Source organism: Pygocentrus nattereri, chromosome 30 (genome assembly GCF_015220715.1).
Source record: "Pygocentrus nattereri isolate fPygNat1 chromosome 30, fPygNat1.pri, whole genome shotgun sequence".
In the NCBI taxonomy this organism is placed as follows: domain Eukaryota; kingdom Metazoa; phylum Chordata; class Actinopteri; order Characiformes; family Serrasalmidae; genus Pygocentrus; species Pygocentrus nattereri.
The window spans coordinates 5,401,117-5,422,170 of NC_051240.1; the positions used below are offsets into that span (position 1 = coordinate 5,401,117).

General features: G+C 39.5%; 3 protein-coding genes across 6 annotated transcripts; 1 reads left to right on the plus strand and 2 right to left on the minus strand.

Moving 5' to 3' along the window:
• The first annotated feature begins 136 nt into the window (after positions 1-136).
• Positions 137-4,245, plus strand: anapc11 (APC11 anaphase promoting complex subunit 11 homolog (yeast)). Of its 4 annotated transcripts, none has more exons than XM_017693062.2 (4): positions 137-256; positions 1,765-1,882; positions 3,868-4,009; positions 4,153-4,245. In XM_017693062.2, the coding sequence occupies exons 2-4, from the start codon at positions 1,774-1,776 to the stop codon at positions 4,166-4,168; spliced, it is 267 nt and encodes an 88-aa protein (XP_017548551.1). In that variant the 5' UTR covers positions 137-256; positions 1,765-1,773; the 3' UTR covers positions 4,169-4,245. The 4 variants fall into 4 exon arrangements, with proteins under 4 accessions (XP_017548551.1, XP_017548550.1, XP_037392501.1 ...); XM_017693061.2 differs by having other exon boundaries at positions 153-310; XM_037536603.1 differs by having other exon boundaries at positions 200-228.
• A 4,886-nt stretch (positions 4,246-9,131) lies between these two features.
• LOC108424716 (mapk-regulated corepressor-interacting protein 1-like) lies at positions 9,132-11,207 on the minus strand. Its single transcript, XM_017692902.2, has 3 exons — positions 11,060-11,207; positions 10,203-10,307; positions 9,132-9,197 (listed from the first exon to the last, which is right to left on the minus strand). Exons 1-3 carry the CDS (start codon positions 11,190-11,192, stop codon positions 9,133-9,135), a joined length of 303 nt encoding a protein of 100 aa, XP_017548391.1. The 5' UTR covers positions 11,193-11,207; the 3' UTR covers position 9,132.
• Positions 11,208-16,040: 4,833 nt separating this feature from the next.
• Positions 16,041-19,192, minus strand: ppp1r27b (protein phosphatase 1, regulatory subunit 27b). Its single transcript, XM_017692901.2, has 3 exons — positions 18,343-19,192; positions 17,046-17,196; positions 16,041-16,703 (listed from the first exon to the last, which is right to left on the minus strand). The coding sequence occupies exons 1-3, from the start codon at positions 18,572-18,574 to the stop codon at positions 16,583-16,585; spliced, it is 504 nt and encodes a 167-aa protein (XP_017548390.1). The 5' UTR covers positions 18,575-19,192; the 3' UTR covers positions 16,041-16,582.
• Positions 19,193-21,054: the final 1,862 nt, after the last annotated feature.

Consider the following 21,054-nt stretch of genomic DNA (forward strand, 5'->3'; position numbering starts at 1 on the left):
CACCAAACCACTCTGAATCATTCCGTTTACATCTCAAACCTTTAAATATGTGGACAATTTTTAAAAATCAACGGAATTCCCCTCCAAGGATGTAAAGAAACGTCTTTTCTCTCTCTTTCTCAGTCAGTAGCTCCTCGCCTCCTCCGGGGCAGCAGGTGGCAATACTGAGCCGTTAGTATTAACGCTGGAGCTTCATGGCGGCGCTGTACACAAAATGGAAAACAGGAGGGAAGCAGAGCTTTAGTTTCATGGCTCGGTATTTTTCTTGTTCTTACTGATTTAAGTGGCCTCCGTTGTTTTGTCTAAGACGGTAAGGCTGTGGTTTGCTGTATGGTTTGTTTACGCGACTGAAATTTTAATTTTCCCTTCCACCTTAAGTGCTGCAGCGCTTCTGTTCTGGCGCGTGTTATTTAAGGTGGACCCGAAAGATGGAAACCCTCTCATAACTCATAACCCGCTAACAGTTACTGGGTTTATGTCTCTACTAGTTTTCTTTCTCACACGTTGGTTCAGAAGTGGTCTCGGCGTTAAAGTGGAGTAAAGACCTTCGTCGTTTCGTTGTGTTTTAGTGCTCGGTGATGAAGGGCTGACACGGTTTCGATGTGTAAGATAACGACTCGATGTTTTAGCGATATTTAACGTTGGTGTGATGTCATGCAGTAGAGTTAATGCACTGTGATGCATCCAGCAAATATTACTAGGTGAACACATTTCTACAGTCTTAAAACAGATGCTAATAAACGGGATGGCTCTATTTAGAACCATGAGTTCTGTTTCACTGTCGCCTCACAGCAAGGAGGGCCTGGGTTCGATTCCCCGGCCGGGCGTCCTCTCTGTGTGGAGTCTGCATGTTCTCCCCGGCAGACAGCGTGGGTTTCCTCCGGGTTCTCCGGTTTCCTCCCACAGTCCAAAGACATGCGGTCAGGCCAATTGTGTAAAATGATCATTTTGGATAAGAGCGTCAGCCAAATGCTGTTAAAATGCCGTTAATGACTGAGGTGTCCTTGAGCAAGACACCTAACCCCCAGTTGCTCCCCGGGCGCCGTGGATAGGGCTGCCCACCGCTCAGGGCAAGTGAGCTCACTGCCCCCTAGTGTGTGTGTGGTGTTTCACTTCACGGATTTCCCCGTTTGTGGGATCAAAAAAGTATCACTTAAGTTAATATTGATGAAATTGATTGGTTATGAAAATGGTTCCATGCAGCACCAGAGTGGGTTCTGCTTTTGTTACAATGTCAAGAACAGAACATCCCTTTGGGTGTTTTTTTTTGTTTTGGTTTTTTTTTTTTTTTTTTTTTACGGTTCTATACAGAAACATACTCGTCTAAATCTGAAGTATTATTGCATGCAAAAACGTCTATATAGTACTGTTCCCTTTAGTAAAGAACCCTGAAGAACTGTCTTTGAGCCAAGAATGTGGGCTGTGAAAGCTTTTAGAACGCATCTTTGGTTCTAGGGAATAGGTCTGTTTAGAACTATAAGTTCTATATAGAACCATTACATGGTGAAATGGTTCTTCAGTTTTGTTTTTCTTTTATTGTTATAATGTCAAGTTTGTGACATTAGTAGTAGAACTAGTTTTGGTGCTGTGTTCAGAAGTTCTGTATAGAACAATATACAGCACATGTCTGAAGAGCTATTTTACCACATGAAGAACCATCTTCTTTAAGAGTGTAGACTGTGAGAGCTTTTAAAACACATCTTTGTACATGTGGACAAATTCATCTTTAGTTGATTTCAAGAATGCTTTTTCATTTCTTCCCAGAAGTGAGAGATGAAGGTGAAGATAAAGCAGTGGAACGGTGTGGCGTCCTGGTTGTGGGTGGCCAATGATGAGAACTGTGGCATCTGCAGAGCTCCATTCAATGGCTGCTGCCCAGACTGTAAGAGATCTGTCTTAAAACACACTACGTAAGATTGGGGGATTTGGCAGCCTCTGTGGTGAAAATGTGTAATTGCGTGCCATATGCAAATGAATCTGATTGGAGCGCATCAAAGGGGAACTTGAGGTGAGCTAGCTCAAAACATGGTGAAGGACGTGTCTTCTGAGGATGTGAGTGAATTGTCTAGTATTGTCATCACATCTTCATCAGTATAATGTTGGTCTTGATCATTTGAGATCTAAACATCGAGCCAGACCTTCTTTTTCATCTTTGTCAGTGCTTGTGACGTTAATAAGACGTAGAATGGGGTGTGAAAAGCTCCCAACCTGACTCTAACTTTCAACTCACCAGATGACTCACTATATTTTAGCCTGTTTTTATTCTCGCTTCTTTCAGTTTTAACAAATTCATAGTGTAGCTTTAAGCTAGATTTGGGTTGGTGGTGAAAAGGTAAGAGATTGTTGATGTAAATGTGGTAGCACTTTGATGCTCCACTGTAGATGCTCTGACAATCAGCTAAATGTTTCTGAAATTATCTTTACTTTTCTTTAAATCACAATCTCGTTGTCTAAACCTTAATCCTGTCCCTAATCCTAAGCCTGACATTATTGATGAGCATCTGCATAGATAAGACTACTATAAGCATCAGAATTGGTGAAAAAGACAAATGACCATTTGAGAGTTCAGTAGTGCAGAAACTGCAGGCACTAGTCTGCCGTGATGTGGCTGGAAAAGTGATGTGGTCATCCTTCACCATGTTCTCTGCATGTATATTTTCTCATCCTGATGTTGGATGATCGATTCTGGATCATTTCAACTCATCCCAAGCTTCATCACTCCAGAGAATGAAGAGTTCCACTGTTCCACAGCACAGTGCTCGGGAATCTTTGTATCCCTCTAGCCCACAGCTGGCATTGGGTATGGTGACCTGCTGCTCCAGGGTCTCATTCTATTGGCCAGTGCTTTCTTATGGAGACTATATTGTAAGTTGTATGTGCAATGGGACATCTGTGTCGGATGTGAATGTGGCATATTCACCGATTTTGAAAATGCATAGAACTGTAAAGTCGGAGAACACTGTTCAATTATTGAATTTCCAGTCAAAATTATTGAGAAAACTGGGGGGGAAAGTAATTATGGCTGTTTTTGGTACATAAAACCATACAAATGTTACAGGTGGACATTAAAACAAATAACACACCTGTAGGAATTGGATCTTTTCATAAATTCCTGTATAATTCACTTGTTGAAATGTAATCAGAGCCAGTTTGGAGTGATTTGGTGTAAAATGATTGTAGTGACTCAGATGACTTTACAGTGGTGGTGATGGGAACCAGGGGTCACCATGACAACAACACAAATATAGCCATTTTATTTACTATCAAAAACCACCAGTGAACCTACACGTGTCTTCTGAGTTTATATGTAATGTTGATGGTGATAAAATAGTGGCACATTTAAAATAATATTTTTTTCTTTGGGAACTATTTTGCCATATAACGCCCTGCATGCAAACCTCCAACATGAATGGGTTGAAATAAACCAGTTAAAATTGTTTTACAATAGATTTGTCATGGCCTAGCATGTCTCAGGCTGACGGATGGATAATGATAGGCAGTGTATTCATAACCATTTCATGTAGTAGCTTTCTGTGAGGGAGGTTTTGGAGGTGGTTGATGGTAAAATAAGTGATACATCCTAAAATAACTTTTCTTTGGGGACTATTTAGCCTCACAACATCCTATATGTACCTCTCCTCTATAGGCCAAAAGCTTCTTTAAAATAATGTCTCCGGCATGAGGCAGTGAATTCATAATCATTTGATATAGTAACTTTCTGTGAGGGAGCTTTTAGAGGTGGACGTCTGGTTCCCATCACCACCACTGTGAACAATTCTGGCTCTTTTCGTTTCTCTAGAAAAAGGAGCATCTTGTAGTCTCTGAATGTGTGACAGTAATGCTTCATCCTGCTTCTTCCGTGTGCAGGTAAAGTTCCTGGAGACGACTGCCCGCTGGTCTGGGGTCAGTGTTCGCACTGTTTCCACATGCACTGCATCCTGAAGTGGCTGAATTCACAGCAGGTCCAGCAGCAGTGCCCGATGTGCCGGCAGGAGTGGAAGTTCAAAGAGTGAGAATTTCACTTCTCAGCGGGAAGCCCACTCACATAGCTTAAAGTCCACTCTGCACAAATTCATGTTTTTATCTTCTAAGCAAGTGTTTTATGAGCTTGTTATTTCATACAAAGTAATAGCTGTTCCTTTTTTTATTCAGGGGAGACACATCATGAGGTGATGAAATAAACTATTACAATATCAAACCAATGCTTTATTCTTTTAAGGACAATAAATACAAACAACCTAAAAATATATTTTTTGGTCATAATATGTGCTAGAATGACAAAACGCATACCTTCTCTTCCTTAAATGGGAAATGATTACATGGGATATTGAGAAGAGAGTAACATTTAAGATTCTTTCATCCTGAACGAAAACCAGTAAAGCCAAAAATGACAGATATTTCAAATTTTGCACCTACTCAACATCCAAGTCTGTGTTTGTTTGGTTAGTGTGGAAGGAGCTTTACATGAGTTTCACGTTGCAGTCCAACAGCAAATATCATCTGAGATTATTATCACCAAAAAAGTGTATAACATGTACAGTTGATTGCAGAAGTTTGAACGCCCCGGTCATGCTTTGTTGATGATCTAAGATATAGACGCTTAAATATTTAATTTATCCACAAACTTTACTATAGAGTTGTAGTATCTGAATATAATATAGTACATAAATGCTGTATGAGGTCTGGCTTTTACAGATCCCTCAGGTACCTGTTGAATATCTGGAGCTCAAATTTACAGTATATTCATGGAAATTCCCACTGCGAGTCAAAACAGCTGTTCAGATTTTATCATAATTGTTCACAGGGATCTCCTAGTGGCTCGGTCTCCTGGGCATGTGCCCATAAAACCCAGTGGATGATCCAGGCTTGCCTGTTCATATTGAAGTTCTAAGGAATGGAAACAAAATACCACAAAAATGTAGGACATGGGCTCTTTAATAAATTCCTGTATACTGTAATTATTGAAGTCACTCAGAATGTTTTGGTGTGAAATGGTTTTTGTAGAGACTCAGATGTCTTTACAGTGGTGGTGATGGGAACCAGGGGTCACCATGACTACAACACAAATATAGTCATTTTATTTACTGTCCAAAAACTACACAAGCTTCATATGGAATGTTAACGATAGCAGGAAATCTGCAAAATATGTTTATAGGATGTTTTTGCCCCAAATGTATCCCTCCACCACCAACTGAATTACAATGTTTCTTGTGAAAACTATGGTAAAACAGTCCTAACATAACTCTTAAGTCCTAAATCTATATTTTGCCTCACAATGTAACACTATATGTACATAATAGTTAAAAAATTATATATATATATATATTTTTTTTTTTTTTTTTTTTTAATGCCACGATATCAGCAAGTTTACCATAACCATTTCATGTAATGACTTTCTGTGGGGAAGCTTCAAGAGGTGGATGTCTGGTTTCTATCACCACCACTGTGAAACAATATAGAAACCTGTAGAATATGGGCCCTTTAATAAATTATCAATTAAATTGTTGAACAGTAAAGTCTATTTATTTCCTCTGTTTAACATAATGGAAAACATACAATATATGAAAGTGCTATAACTTTTACCACATTATGTATTTACGTTAAACTTGTGTGTAAGTGTGTGTTGAAATGTGCTGAAGTGTTCTCTGTGGAGGATGGATAACTTATTTACACGTAGAACATTAACAATTGTAATTTGATCGGGGGTACCCAAACTTTTGCACATGCCTGCAAACACAGCGATCGAGACCTGCTGCTCAGGCTGGAAGAGGATTGGGCCGGTGACGAAAGCAATGCCTTTATCCATTAAGAAATCTGTCTGTATCTGGAAAAACTTCACAAATGTAATTGTTTTATACAAGTGCTGGTCTGTGTTTACAGCTAAGCCTCTATGAATAAAGCAGTTTAAACATAAAACAGACACAATAACTACTAACTAACCCTGTTAACTACAGCGCTGTACAGTGGCCAGTCCGGCCGCATACAGTGGTATGGAACATTTTGAGCGCCCCAAGTCAAATGACCTGTTTTGCTGAAAGTTAACATTTTTTTGGCGAGACTATTTTGAGTGGTCTTATTAAATTAAACACTCAAAGGACTCCAGTCATAAACATATGAGGGTTAGGATTAGGTTTAGGTTTTGGGTTGAGGTTAAAGTTAGGGTCAGGATTAGGTTTTGGGTTGAGGTTAAAGTTAGGGTCAGGATTAGGGTTAGGTTTTGGGTTGAGGTTAAATTTAGGGTCAGGATTAGGGTTAGGTTTTGGGTTGAGGTTAAAGTTAGGGTCAGGATTAGGGTTAGGTTTTGGGTTGAGGTTAAAGTTAGGGTCAGGATTAGGTTTTGGGTTGAGGTTAAAGTTAGGGTCAGGATTAGGGTTAGGTTTTGGGTTGAGGTTAAAGTTAGGGTCAGGATTAGGGTTAGGTTTTGGGTTGAGGTTAAAGTTAGGATTAGGGTTAGGTTTTGGGTTGAGGTTAAAGTTAGGGTCAGGATTAGGGTTAGGTTTTTGGTTGAGGTTAAAGTTAGGGTCAGGATTCGGGTTAGGTTTTGGGTTGAGGTTAAAGTTAGGGTCAGGATTAGGGTTAGGTTTTGGGTTGAGGTTAAAGTTAGGGTCAGGATTAGGGTTAGGTTTTGGGTTGAGGTTAAAGTTAGGATTAGGGTTAGGTTTTGGGTTGAGGTTAAAGTTAGGGTCAGGATTAGGGTTAGGTTTTTGGTTGAGGTTAAAGTTAGGGTCAGGATTCGGGTTAGGTTTTGGGTTGAGGTTAAAGTTAGGGTCAGGATTAGGGTTAGGTTTTGGGTAAGGTTGCGTAGGTTTAGGTTTAGTGTAATGGAAGTAACATATTAACACCACCTCTACTTAATGTACATAATGTATCAACAAAACATCTACAAGATATTTACTTCAGTTTACTCACTACTGCTACTTTACTGACATGCTGTTGATGTGTTGCTGATACTCTGGTAAGATTTTATTAATCATCTACAAAGGACCACTCCAGATAAACTGTTACTCATTTTTCTGCCATTTTTATTGCACAGTATGCCATATTTAAGTGTGTCTGTTGTAACAGATTTGATTAGAAAATCAACAAAAAGCGTCATTTGACTGGGGATGTTCAAACATTTGTATACGACTGTACTCCAAACCATTTGGAGATTAAAGCCTTGTGTGGTGGTCAAGTTTTTGTTACTCAATGGTCACCGCATTATTGTTTTTTTAAATCAATACAGGCATAATAATTTATACCAGATGTTTAACATATCCCAAGAGGACAGCGAAGAGTTCACCTTGTAGCAGCTGTAGCCAGTCAGCAGCATGTCCATGTTGTCCACACACACACACACACACAAAGAGCAGGCCATGTAGGAGAACAGACTGAAAGGACACAGCACCTCCACACTTTTATTCCCCATGGGTTTAGCCCAACACCACATGTGTAATATAAATGTGTAGGGGGTGAACAGTGTGAAGTCACTGAAAATGAACAAAGGCCAAGGAATCTTAAGATTAAATAATATATCTATATATAATAATAGAATTCATACAATAATACATGAATAATAAATCGCATCATTTTTTCTTTTGGTAAACATTGAAAATGGATCCCACAAACCCAAACACCACACAAGGGTTAAGAGAAATACTAAAACCTAAAACAGCAGGCAAAAACATTTTCGAGTTATCAGAGAATGGCCCAGCTGAACAACTGACAAAACATTTAACGGAAGATGAGCTTATGGCTTCTTAATGACGAAGAGGGAAGTGCTTGTGACCTGTTCAAACCTATACAATCTGGAACTGTGAGGAGCCTGAAGGAGCTCAGTGGAAAAGGCCTGAAAGTGTAGTCAGTCTGCAGCTGGGCTTCTGTGTAGGTTTAGCTGCCCCGAGCTGAGGTAAGAAAAGGAAGAAGCAGAGACGAATCCATGCTCGAGTCGCCGCTCTGCTGGCTCTGGAGGACTGGAAAACATGTCCAGGACTTGATATTCTCAAACCACACTACAATAATAGTATGTTGTCGAGTGAAATTATCTTAATTCTAGTTGATCTGTGTAATATGTCTTATTCGGAGATGGCTGTGCACTTATAATAAGGATTATCTAGCTCATTTGTAGCCTTATTTTTTACCTGTTTTAAGTAATTTTATCAAGCAACATCTGCCAATATAGTGAGAGAAAGTTCATACATCACTTAAAGCAAAAGATATTTGGAAGCAAGTTAAATAATCTTGAAATAAGCATAACAATCTCATCAGGAGAAATATTAGACTTATTGACTAGAATTAAGATCATTTTACTTGACAACATACTATTTTCTGTGATGTAAGAGTGCTAATCCAGGATAACGATTCATATTTAAATGCATATATACGTACTGAGTTGCCAGTTTATCATCTCCACCTACTTTGTAGCTACAATCCCTGGCCATTTCATCAGAAACACCTACCATATAGCTGCACTTTGTATGATTCAAATATCTGGTCAATGGTGATTCCAAACATAGAGGGGGGCTGATAAACTGTGCACCAACACAAGGGCTACACTCTCTAGACCTTTAAGGCAGATGTTTCTGATAATAGGGCCACTTAGTTTAGGTACAAAGTGTTTGTACTCAATAAACTGCAACTCTGTATTTTACAATCTAATGCATACAACTACATGGATACATATCATACGGGCGTTTAAGCTTAAAGCATCTAGAAGCAGAAGAGCTGATGCAAAACCCACTTTTATGGGTAGAACCTCCTTAAACAGGGCAAGAATCCTAGATCAGCATTTCTGCTTTATGGTGTACGAGTACCTGATAAAGTGTACTGATCCAGGATCTTCTTAAGTCGTATACTGTAACTGATCCAATGATACAGAAACACGTGAGCCACATGTTCCAGGCTGGGAAAACCGTTTGCCATCAGTGACAAATTGCTGTCCCATTCTGAGCACAGAAATGAGCTGGAAGAATGCAGTGCCTCCGTTACTTGCATAACCTTACAGCAGAGTGAATGCAGGTAAAAGGGGTGCAGGTCCTCAGGAGGTGGCAGTGTCTGCATAAGGACAGGAGAAACCTCGTACAAAGTCGATTCAAAAATGAAAAGCGTTTGCTGGAGATGTGCGCAGGCAGACGGGATCCCTCGCCCTTTTCACTAAGACTTTTTGGAGTCCTGCGTGTTCCGCCTCCTGACGTCGTTTAAGTCCACTGGTGTGAACGCTGCAAGACAAACACCAAAAACATCTGATACAGAATTTAAATGATCAATTAGCAAACACAAAAACGCTTTCCTGGGCTTCCTGTAACTTGCAGTTATCATCTAAAATAAACGCAGCTTTCCTCTATTTTGGACCAAATTGGCAAAAATTCTTCCAAATAAATATTTGTGCTGTGATTTTTGTGTTTTAGAGATTTAAAAAATACAGCAAATAGAGTTTATATTGAGTTTATATTGTAAATAATTAAAACATTTCAATTGAAAAGGTGCAACACTCACTCTATACTCAATAAAAAAAGTTTCATAATTTAGCTCAGGTCTCATGTTTTACTTTTGTCCAATTAGTTAAAGTGTGCACTTAAATGAGCAGAAGTGTGTTCATAGTTTGGTAATTTACCTGTTCAAGCACACCTGATTACACTCATCTGTTAATGGCCAGTTGTAGTGAGTTTTTTTGAGCAGGGAAACCACCAAACTCTGCTGGATACTGGCACTCCAGGACTGGAGTAGTGCACCCCTGCTGTGTTCACTTGTTTTCATTTAAAACCAGTGAGAAAAACACATAACCTTTGAAACCCATGGCTGTAATTTTACAAAATTTAAAACACTAAAAAATATATACATGTCAGTTGGTTTCATGGGGAAAAATAAAAATCCATCAACAAAATCAGTGCCTGTATTTCTGAGGGTTAGCCTATATATTAAGAAACCCTTATTAGTCCCACAACGGGGAAATTTCACCTCCGCATTTAACCCATCCCTGAAGTGAAACACCACATACACTCTAGACAGCACACACACACTAGGGGCAGTGAGCACACTTGCCCGGAGTGGTGGGCAACCCAATCGAGCGACCGGGGAGCAGTTGAGGATTAGGTGTCTTGCTCAAGGACACCTCAGTCATGTGCTGTCAGCTCTGGGGATCGAACCGGCGACCTATGATATAGTGCCTATATATAAAACATTCTTTGTGCTTAACAGAAACATAAGAAAATAGGTCAACGTACAGCTCAGGTTGGGGTTCGGTGTCCTCTCCACATATTTCTGGGGTCCTTTATTGCTGTTTTCACTTCCCTGGAAAGACTGCATCTCTCTCATCACACACTGCCAGGCTGTAAAAATAACCCACAACAAAAACATTCAAAAGCAAAACAAGCCGAGCTGCGCTGTACTGTGTTTTTGCACCTTTTTCAATATAGAAGTAAAAATAAAAGATTAATTTAGCTTTTTTCCACTTTCCAGAACAAGACGAAAGCAAAAACAAATAATTTCCTTGAAATACGTTTATATGAATTTATATGAATATGAATTTCCCTGAAAATACGTTTAAATACACAAAAACACACAAAACTTAAGAGAAGTCAAGTTTCACAGTTGCCTCTTTCAGGTATTTCATGTACTGTTTATTAACAGAACGGAATAAAACAGAACTCTAATAATTCGGCTCAGTTAATCATTGGTGAAGTTGATCACCGATCAAGAACTGATGGATACAGTAGGTAAAACTAGATTAAATGATTATAGTACAACTCAAAAAAGATGGTTCTTCAATGGATCTACAGTTCATAGAATTGTTCTATATAGAACAATGAACGCTGCATGATTAAAGGGTTCTTCACATCACCAGGCTTGATACTGTAACAACAGGAGAACTCTTTTTGGTGCTATATAGAACCATTTTTAAAAAGGTTTTATACAGAACCATCTACAGCACATTCTCCACCCTTTCATGATGCAAAAGAACCCTTTAATGATGCAGAGGGTTCTTTGAGAGTTCATGGTTCTGTATAGAACCATTTTGCAGGTGTAAGAGAAACGCATGTTATTTGTCTATTAGTGTCTGTTGCACATGTAAACTGCTTACTGTAATGAATGAAGCGCACGTTCTCCTCGTGTGCTGGTGTGAGTAATTCTTCTGTGTTGGTTGGCGAGCAGGCGCCGGACGTCTGTTTGTAGTTTTGTACCATCTTTGGAGCTGCTGACAAGAAACAGGTCATTTTCGCCCAAGTTGAAAATCACTAGAGAATAATTACTTTAATATTCTTTGATATTTAATTGACTAGGAATGCGTAATACGGTACTGGGTTACTGCACTAAATGTCTACCAATGCAGTAAAAAGTGCATTCTTATACAAATAAGTGCTCCTTTGTCTGAAATGCCCAGTCCTAATTTTTACATTTTATAAATGTTTATGTGGAGTTGAGCGATATGGCAAAAATGTTTTATCACGATTCTTAACAACATTATCACAATGTGCATCACAATATTTCGTTTTTCTGAAATTTAATAACTTGAAACAGACAAAACAGAACCTGTAGCGCCACATAAAAAATACTACAACAGTAATAATAAACCTACAGCTACAAAGATTTAATTCAGCGCTAAATCTAATTAAACAGACAAATTATGCTCACTTTGTTATGAAATGGTCAGGGCTATTTAAGCGCTGACGATATCACAATAACAATAAAATATCATCATACTGCCCACCCCTAGGTATTGGGAGATATGTACACAAAATAATAATAATGGCATCAGCCCAGAAAGCCAATTTCAGTGTAACCCTAGTGTATAGTTACTATTAAATTAACTTATTCAAAGTTTTTGATCTTTTCTAAACCAGCTACTAAGCCCAGGAATCAGAGCCCTAACTGTCTGTATTCATACTGTCCCATACCATAATACACACACTGCACAAATGAATGCATTTCTAATGGTAATGCACTACTTACAGTGCACTATTCAGTATAGTAGTACGCCCTAAGAAACAACACACAGCCTTAAAAAGGGTGGTTCTTTAAAGGTTCTTTAGTAAAGAAACCTGTTCTGTGACCATGTCATGATTAAATGGCTCTTTGAATGGTGAATGTGTTATATATGGTTCTATATAGCATCAAGCACGGTTGTTCTATTGCTACAAGCTTGAAGTCATCCCAATAGCAGAGCCCTACACATAGAACACACTCTCCATCAATCTCTAGAACCATTTCGCCATTGAAAAGAACGACTCAGGAACGGTGATGGTTCTACATAAAACTCACGGTTCTAAATAGGACCATCCTTTTAACTAAGCTGATAAAGCAGCCGGACTCACAGACCGTGATGCTCTCTGCCCACTGACTACTCTGAACTGGTGACCCAACGTTCAGACCCGGAGCTGCGTAAGAACATTAACGCTAAGTTAGATATTTTGGTTGCAGCGTTGAGCTTTTTTTCTTATTAGTTAAATGTAAGTTTTAATTCGTCAACGTTGAGCTAGCCCGCTAAAGTTAGCCTATCTAAACTACGAGGCTGACATTTGCTTCCTATTTGCCAGCTTCTTGGTCGAATTTCCCGTTCCACCTTAAATGGTGCAGCAGTTACAGTTACACTGCAGCACTATTTAAGGTAGAACGGGAACATTCGAACAAGGAGCTGACTTCACTGCAAAACAAAGGTTACTCGCTTTTTCCCCAGTGCTATTTACTGAAGCCATGGTTTGGTTTATGTTCTGACACGTAAGCCGTACTTTGTCCAAACTGTCCGCTCCTGTACTGACACGGTCGAGCAGGTTAGCCGTTAGCTTAGCCAACCTTCACGAACCGCAGGTTATTGTCAGCTCGCAAGCCTTCTACGCTTTCGAAAGGAGACGGCAGCGCGCATATGATATGATATATTTCATCGCTAGTTTTATTTTAAGCAATAATTGTGAGAATCGTTGTAAATTTAACCTTCAGTTGCTTTGATAAGAAGCTCACTTACAGAGCCGCCCAGTCGAGTCCCCCTTTGTGCTGAAGCTTTCAAAACAAACGGCTGAAGGGGCGTGGTTAACGCTGCAGCGCGGGGCGCGACCAACAGGGGGCGTGTCGCAGATGCTGAAAGGGGTGTTTAAGCGCGGTGCTGCCCAAAGGGGCGTGTTCAAATCCAGTGTGGTGAATAAGGGCCGTTAAAGCGCTTCATGAGCAAAAAGCAGGGCGTTAAAGCGCAAGTATGAAGGAAAATCAGTGGTGAAGTACAGAAATCATGCACTTGAGTTAAAGCAGGGAGACCCAAGGTCAAATATTACTGCAGTTAAAGAAGAAGTTCCTCCCTTCAGACCTCCACTTGAGTAAAAGTACAAAAGTATTTGCCCTCAAATGTACTTAAGTATCAAAGGTAAAAGTACTAAAATATTAGAATCATAATTAATGTCCTGTTATCATTTATGTAAGCAAGGCTCTTGCTTAATCAACTCATTTCAGGTGAAAGTCCTCCAGCGTCTCTCTTGGTAAACCAGTCTTTTAATAGAACGTCATTAATTAGTGATGCTGACGTCTATTAAAATGATCATAAGCACAAAACACTGAAGGCAAACAGTTTCCATCAGGGAGAACGAAGTGGCTCTGAAACATATTTCTATACATATTTCTATATTGTGGTCTATTTGCACAAAGTTAGGTTAGTTCATCATTTATGTTGAACAGACTCTCCCAGAATTTTACGCTGCTGCGCTGACGTTGAACCGTGTGCTTGCGCTGGGTCGGTATGACCAACAGGTCAAAACAAGCTCAAAACACACTGCGTGCTGTGCCCTGATTGGTGGTCTTCCTTCACGCTTCTTTCGCTTTGACACTTTACATTTTTATACAGACATAAGCCAAAAGGAACGACAGATTTCTCAGAATGTAGTGGAAGAAAAAAGTAACATATTTGACTCTGAAATGTAGTGGAGTGAAAGTAAAAAGTCGCCCAGAATGGAAAAACAGTTGTCAGCCTCGTAGTTTAGATAGGCTAACTTTAGCGGGCTAGCTCAACGTTGATGAATTTGTTAAAACTTACATTTTACTAATAAGAAAAAAAGCTCAACGCTGCAACCAAAATATCTATCTTAGCGTTAATGTTCTTACGCAGCTCCGGGTCTGAACATTGGGTCACCAGTTCAGAGTAGTCAGTGGGCAGAGAGCATCACGGTCTGTGAGTCCGCCTGCTTTATCACAGATACACAAAAAAGTAAGTACAGTAACAAATGACATTTACTTTGATGCTGTCCACCACTGTGGAAAATAGAGTGTGTTAAAGTGCAGCATAGCCAAAAAGTAGTGTATTCAAACCCAATGCATTCAGAAAGTGCATGTGAAAGCCCAGCATACCTTTACGGGGCTGTTCAAACCCAATGTAGTAATAAAGGGGGTGTCAAAGCCCAGCATGGCCAACAAAGAGGCATATTAAAATGCAGCCAAAGATATAAAAGAAGAATAAGTACAAACAATATAAAAAGAAGAATACATACAAAAAAACCTACAGGCATATATACAACTAGACATATACAGAAATCTGCAATAAGATCTATAACCTGAGATGAAAAGGGCAGTGCAACAGCAGCATATATTGGTTCTGAAATAAAGTGTCTAGTGTGGAGTGTCCAGATGTGCACGATGTGTGATAAGGGGTACAGAAAGTGCAATATGTACAGTAAGGTGTCCGTATGTGCAGATGGATAGAATAAACCTATGATTTAGCATGAGATTCAGACTCAGTCCTCATCTCTCCTCTCTCTCTTCTCTTCTTCTTCAGGCCCCCACTGGGACAAAGGATCTCCTGAGTCTGTCGGTTGAGCAGCTCTGTGAGAGCAGCCTGCCACTAAATATGTTCCTCTCCTCCACGTTGATGGTGTGCAGTGGGTGGCCATCATCCTCCATAATGGAGAGCAGTTTGTACAATGTCCTTTTCTCTGCCAACTTAGCCACAGAGTCTAGTTCCACACAGACCACTGATCCTGCACGCCTGACCAGCTTGTCCAGTTGCATCTCGTCTCTTTTTCATGCTCCCGCCCCAGCACACCACAGCTTTAAAAACACAGCTGGCAAACACAGTCTGATAGAACATCTGCAGGAGTTTCCTACAGATGTTGAAGGGCCCCAGCCTCCTCAAGAAATAGGAAGAAGAGAGGAGAATTACCACACTCTAGTCTTCTGGTTTCCCAAATGCTAGAGGGCAACCCAGAGTGAGTCCAAAATGAATGATTAGATGAATTAGTTTAGTTTAATTTATAAATGCTTAAACATTTTTCATGTAAAATAATACAATCTTTTCCTGAACACATGAAACATAGCATTAAACATTTAAACACTGCTGTTATATTTTTAAGAGCTTTTAAACTCCAGTTGTGGGCGCAAACAGCCAATGAGCTGCTCCGCTTGCTAACCAATCAGCCGCTCGGTAGCGGTAATGCCAGGAAATATAACGGTGATTTTCTTTGCTTTACTGAAATACATCCTTCTACTTTCTACGATAAAAAGGAAAATTCTGGCCAAGTTGTTAGCAACTATTTTAATTTTGTGTTTTTTTTAGCTGTTGAGCTCCATTTACTCCCATTCACTGAGTCAAGTTTTTGATATAATGGGGGAAGCAGGAAGTGGCCAGGCTGCTCATAAATCAGTTCTAGTGCAGCGTGGCCAAAAAGGCATGCTAAAGCCCCGTTTAGTCAAAAAGGGTGTGTTGAAGTCTGGCAAAGGGTGCTATATCAAAAGCCAAGCCTGGTCATATCTCATATCTCCAACGTGCTTCTGTCTGGTCAGTTGTCAGTGTACACCAGCAGATCGCTCTTATAAATACGTATGTATTTATACTACTTAATCACCTCTTCTTTCCAATAGAACTAATAAAGCTGCTAATTTTGACCACCACAGCAATTTACAGCAAGACTGTGCATTTGCAAAGTGTTAGCAGGGCGTTCCCTTTGCATTTTTGCATTGAAAATATTTCTGGCCTTAAAGTCCAGTGTACACGTTAAAGCCCAGAGGTTTTAGAGGTGAAGAAGATCAGTTTGGCTTAAAAGCCACTGCACTCTCATTATCTTTCTATAAAATTAAAAGAAACCAAACAATTTACTCATAAAAAACTTTATTGAAAAATAAGGTATAAAAATTAAGACTAGGCCGTGCAAAATCACACCTACACAATTAGCAAAAAATATTTCCCTTTTATATTTAGTGTACTGAACAGTCACAATATAAAGGCGAAAGGGAATTAGAAACACTATGTTTACAGTACTACAGTACTTAGATTGCACAATAACACAATCAAAGTGTATAAAATGCATTTGTTCTGAAATCTATACAAACCATATCATTTATGCAGCCTATAATGCAGCACAGTCGCGCTAAACACAAACTGATCTCGAACTGCTTCATGTATAGTTCTTCACTGGGATGAAAGCAGCTGTGCACAGTCACTGAAGGTAGGATCCTTCGATGTAGAGGACAGAGCCACTTCTCCACTCAGCTGACCACTGTGGTCCACTCGAGCGCTCAGGCCCAGGCGGATATCACGAAGGGCCTTGTTGAAGACTTCAACCGTGACAGTGGCTGTCCCAACAGAACCGTCTGGTTTGTTTTATCACAAACTGATGAGAATTCGGGGGAAATCTCAGTCTCCTTCAACCCCAAACAGCTCCACAAGCTCTTTGCAGTCTGGGTCAATGAGATCAGCAGGTTTCTCTCCACATTCATTCTCCGCTTCTGGATCAGCACCCAAGGACAACAGATACCTAAAGGGCACAGAGGAAAGAATGTGTTTAGTCAAGTTAGAGAGGTTTGAATTTCATGCTGGCCTAAGCTGGTTCCTGCTGGTTTGTGCTGGTCTAGTGCTGGTTTAGTTGGTCACCCAGCATGGTCATGGTTGACCAGCATTCTGGTTTATGCTGACTTTTTGTTGTAGGGTTGTAAATGTCTATCTTTCTTATGGTTTATTTCTAATGTCCAGTGCTAGTCCAAGGAACATACATTATTACTGTATTTCAAATGTAAAAATGAGAAGATTTTTTTGAACAACTAAAGACTTCACTCCAAACCTTTACCAGCTACTAAAGGCAACCAGCATGCAAACTCACTTTGCAATTTCTGGAAATCCATCACTGCAGGCCATGTGGAGCGGCGTCCATCCTTCTTCATCTCTCTGCATGATGTCAGCCCCGTAGCTCACGAGCAGCTTCACACACTCCAGGTTCCCAGAGAGCACGGCCTCGTGAATGGCTGCCATGCCTGCACAAGCACCGGAGGGATCACAGGATAAATATCCAGCTCAGACAACTCAATTATCACAGTGATTAAGGTTCAGGACACTGAGGATTATCTTATTACAGCCACAGTCTGTTTATGTCTGAGAAACAAGAGGACTGTGATGGAGCTATAGCTGGTGAATAGGGCTTAATAAGCAGCTTGAGAGCAATTTTAAGCCCAATTGAACAAATAATAGTAATAATGAGAGTATTTTTGATAGTAATATCATATTCATTGAAGCTATTGAAGAGATTTGAACCACTTTAGTTGCAATTCTGCAGAATTGTTGCTGTATTTGGGTTATTATTTATTATTTAGGTTATTATTTTGGTTTTGGCGTATTATTGGCATGTTTAAGAGAATGGTTAAGACCCACTTGTTTAGATAAGCTTTTAATGAACTTCCAGCTGTTTCTTTTTTGTCATTTGTGTTTATATTTGCAATTTTATCCATTTCTGTCTTTTGTAAGGCACTTAGTGAAACTTTGTTAGGAAAAGTGCTATATAAATAATGCCTGTTCTTATTGTTATTAGCATTATTATTGTCCATTATTTGCATTTTACTGCATTTTCCATTTTTAGTGCATCATGGTTAGAATATCGTTCAGAAGTTTAAAATCACAATTCATGTTTGTAATCATTTTTCTTAATAATATAAAAGCAATTTGGCAGCAGAGATACATATAAATGATTTGAATATGCTAGTCCTGTTCAACTTCATAATAATAGTACTGTTAATAATAGGAAGCTTTTAGATTTGTTTCAGCTGTTTAGCTTCTAGAATAAAAAAATAATGTGTAGGAAAGTGTAATAATTCAATCTTGAGGCAGACATATTGCCATAAAATAACTGTGAAATCGAGAAATACAGTATATTATTTATTATTTTATCACTTCTTGTTGCTCCCAGCCTCAAAATATTGATCAAAACATCTAAAATACATTTTGTTATCAACTCTGTAATATCTAAATCTACATTATATGATTTATAGATCAGTTATTACAGTATAGAAACAAAAATAATTTAAAATATTTATTAAATATTTTAGAAAGATAACTGACTTCAAACATCTGTGGTAGCATAAATAAATTAAATAATAAAAAACAACAACAAAAACATCTCTCCTTACCTGAGTGGTAGATGGTGTCCAGGGTCACTCTACTGGTTCTAATAAAGCGACCAATCCTCTCCAGCTCGCCTTGGCGGACGTAATCCTGGAAGAGGACGTCATTGGGGAAGTGGACGCTGCGGACGGGTTTGATGGACTTGTGAGGACGCAGGCAGGACGCTGGGCTCATGATTTTAGAGCTGCAGCCCTCGTAGGTCACAGTTGGGGTCACTGGGCACTGGTAGTACTTCATGTTCACCAAAGATGTTCTTCTCGTCTCTCACGAAGCAAATCTGAGAAGTTTGGTGGGTCAGCAGCTAAACTGTTGGCTTCTTTGTGATGTTCTTAGACGTTCCAGTCAAAAGTTTCCTTGTTTAAGATTTAGATCTTCTCTAGGTTTGTTTTTCTGGAGCTTCAAGCCTTTATGTCCTCAGATCTCCTTCACCTTTGAGATAAGTCTTCTCAAGTCTTGTAGATTGAAAGCTTGAAGCTAGGCTTAAGCTTTAGATGTCGTGGTTGTCTCCTCTTCAGAAGCTTCAGTTCTTCTCAGTTCTTGCAGCTTGAAGTTGCTTCTGCTCTTCTAGTGCTGTTGTGGCTGGATCTCTTTGGTATGAGGCTTCTTCCTGGACAGTTGGTGTGTAGTGCGGGTCTAAGTGGCTCTGAATGGCTTCGAGCCCTATATACCCTCTCTCAGACTATTTTCGGTGCTGACACTTCACAGCTCCAATGACTGAATTGGAAGATGAGTGGACCTTGGCCAAGCCCACTCAACTCACTCATGCCCTTCCAATGGATGGGAGCTGTAACCTCAGCCTGTTTTTGCCAGGATATACACACCCACATACACATTCCCAATCACTTCAAGCTTGTTGGTCACGCACTGCACAAGCGGGGAGTAACTTCTAGTAAACAGCCCATGGGGCATGAAGATGGTTTATGGGTGAAACATGCCAAACAGAAGTAGAAACATGCTAAGACTGGTCAACAGTCTGTTTGACCAACAGCCAACATAAGGTGTTTGCCAGCAAACAGGGCTATTTTGGTTCCTCGGTTTATGGTATTACCATGTGCATGCTGCACAACAGATGATGGTGATTCTAGATTTAGTATAAAACCCTACCAGATGAGCTTAGTGTTAATAAATAACCTTCACCGTTCTAGAGCTCTAGAACATTCCAAGTTAAGCTTGATTAACATACAGTTTACTTGGTAAAGACAAAAGGGTGTCAATTACTTATCAATTCAAACACATATCATTAAAAGTGGAAACTTGCTCAACTGATTTTTCAAAATCTCTGCATAATTAGGTGGTTAAGATTAATTCAGAGTGGTTTGGTGTGAAATGCTCTGTTCCAGAGAAACTTACAGAACCAGAATTGTTCACAGTGCTGGTGATAGAAACCAGACATCCACCTCTAAATGCTCCCTCACAGAATGTTATTAGATGAAATTTAATGACACCAAACCACCCATTTCACATCAAATCACTCTGTTTACATCTCCAACACTGTATGATGTAGAAATGAAAAATAAATGAAAATAAATTCCTTTAAAAACCAGCGTTTTTACCAGCATAATCTGATTTCTTCTACTTTTAGATAGTTACTAGGTAGTTAAAGAACCCATATACCCTACCTTTTACATGAGTTTTGTTTTTTCTCCTTGAGTTCCACTTACATTTGGATGGTTTGATTTTTAAAAAGTCATAATGTAAAATGTTTTGCATGAATATGAACTTCTTTTTGTTCCTTACAATTAAACAGGATGCTTTTGTTACTGTGCCTTTATGACTTTTATATGTAAATAAGCTCTGTTCTGATTACACCTCATTCAATGTGAATGGGCGGGGCTAAACTGCTATAGGCTGATTAGGCAATACACCCAGCAGTCATCAGGCAGGATACACACCATACAGGTCACCGGTCCATACAGACTTTTTTATATATATATATATATATATATAAAAATGTATACACACATACATACATACATACACCCAGGGGCAATTCACCCATGTCCAACTGGCCTGACTGCATGTCTTTGGACTGTGGGAGGAAACCCGGAGAACCCGGAAGAAACCCACACAGACACGGGGAGAACAGGCAAACTCCACACAGATCTCACCTGGTCACCCGGTCAGGGAATCGAACCCAGGCCCTCCTTGCTGTGAGGCGACAGCGCTATCCAACATGCCACCATGCTGCGCTGATTAAGCAGATATATGTACATAGTTCTTGTGACATCACAGACAAGTTGAATTCAAAACAGGCTGTTTTTGCAGCTCAGCTTCTATACGGACCAGGAATCAACAGTATGTTTTGAAACTTTAACAGTTTTTACTTATTTACTCATACTCCAGGATGGTTCAAAGAAATGGAGGGAAACTCAATGTCCCAAGATGTGGGAATTTTCAATTCTTTGGGTAGATTTAACCTCTTCAACTCCTTGAGACCACCGGTGGTTGCAAAATGCACTGTGTCATATTTCTATATATTTCTACTTTCAGAAAGTGGGTGTTGTATGAGAGCTGTACCTGTCTTCTTTCTAGTCAAATATATGGGTGATCCCTTATAATAAAAGAAGCTGAACTCACTTTTTTTGTCTACTGAAAGTTGACCCATTTTTCCACAAATCTGGTCTATAAACAAAGTGTCTCTTCAGTCATCTGCTCTGTAAAAATTATTTTCATAAAATAATATGTCTTTTTGGCTTTCAGCAGTAAATTGTAAGCAT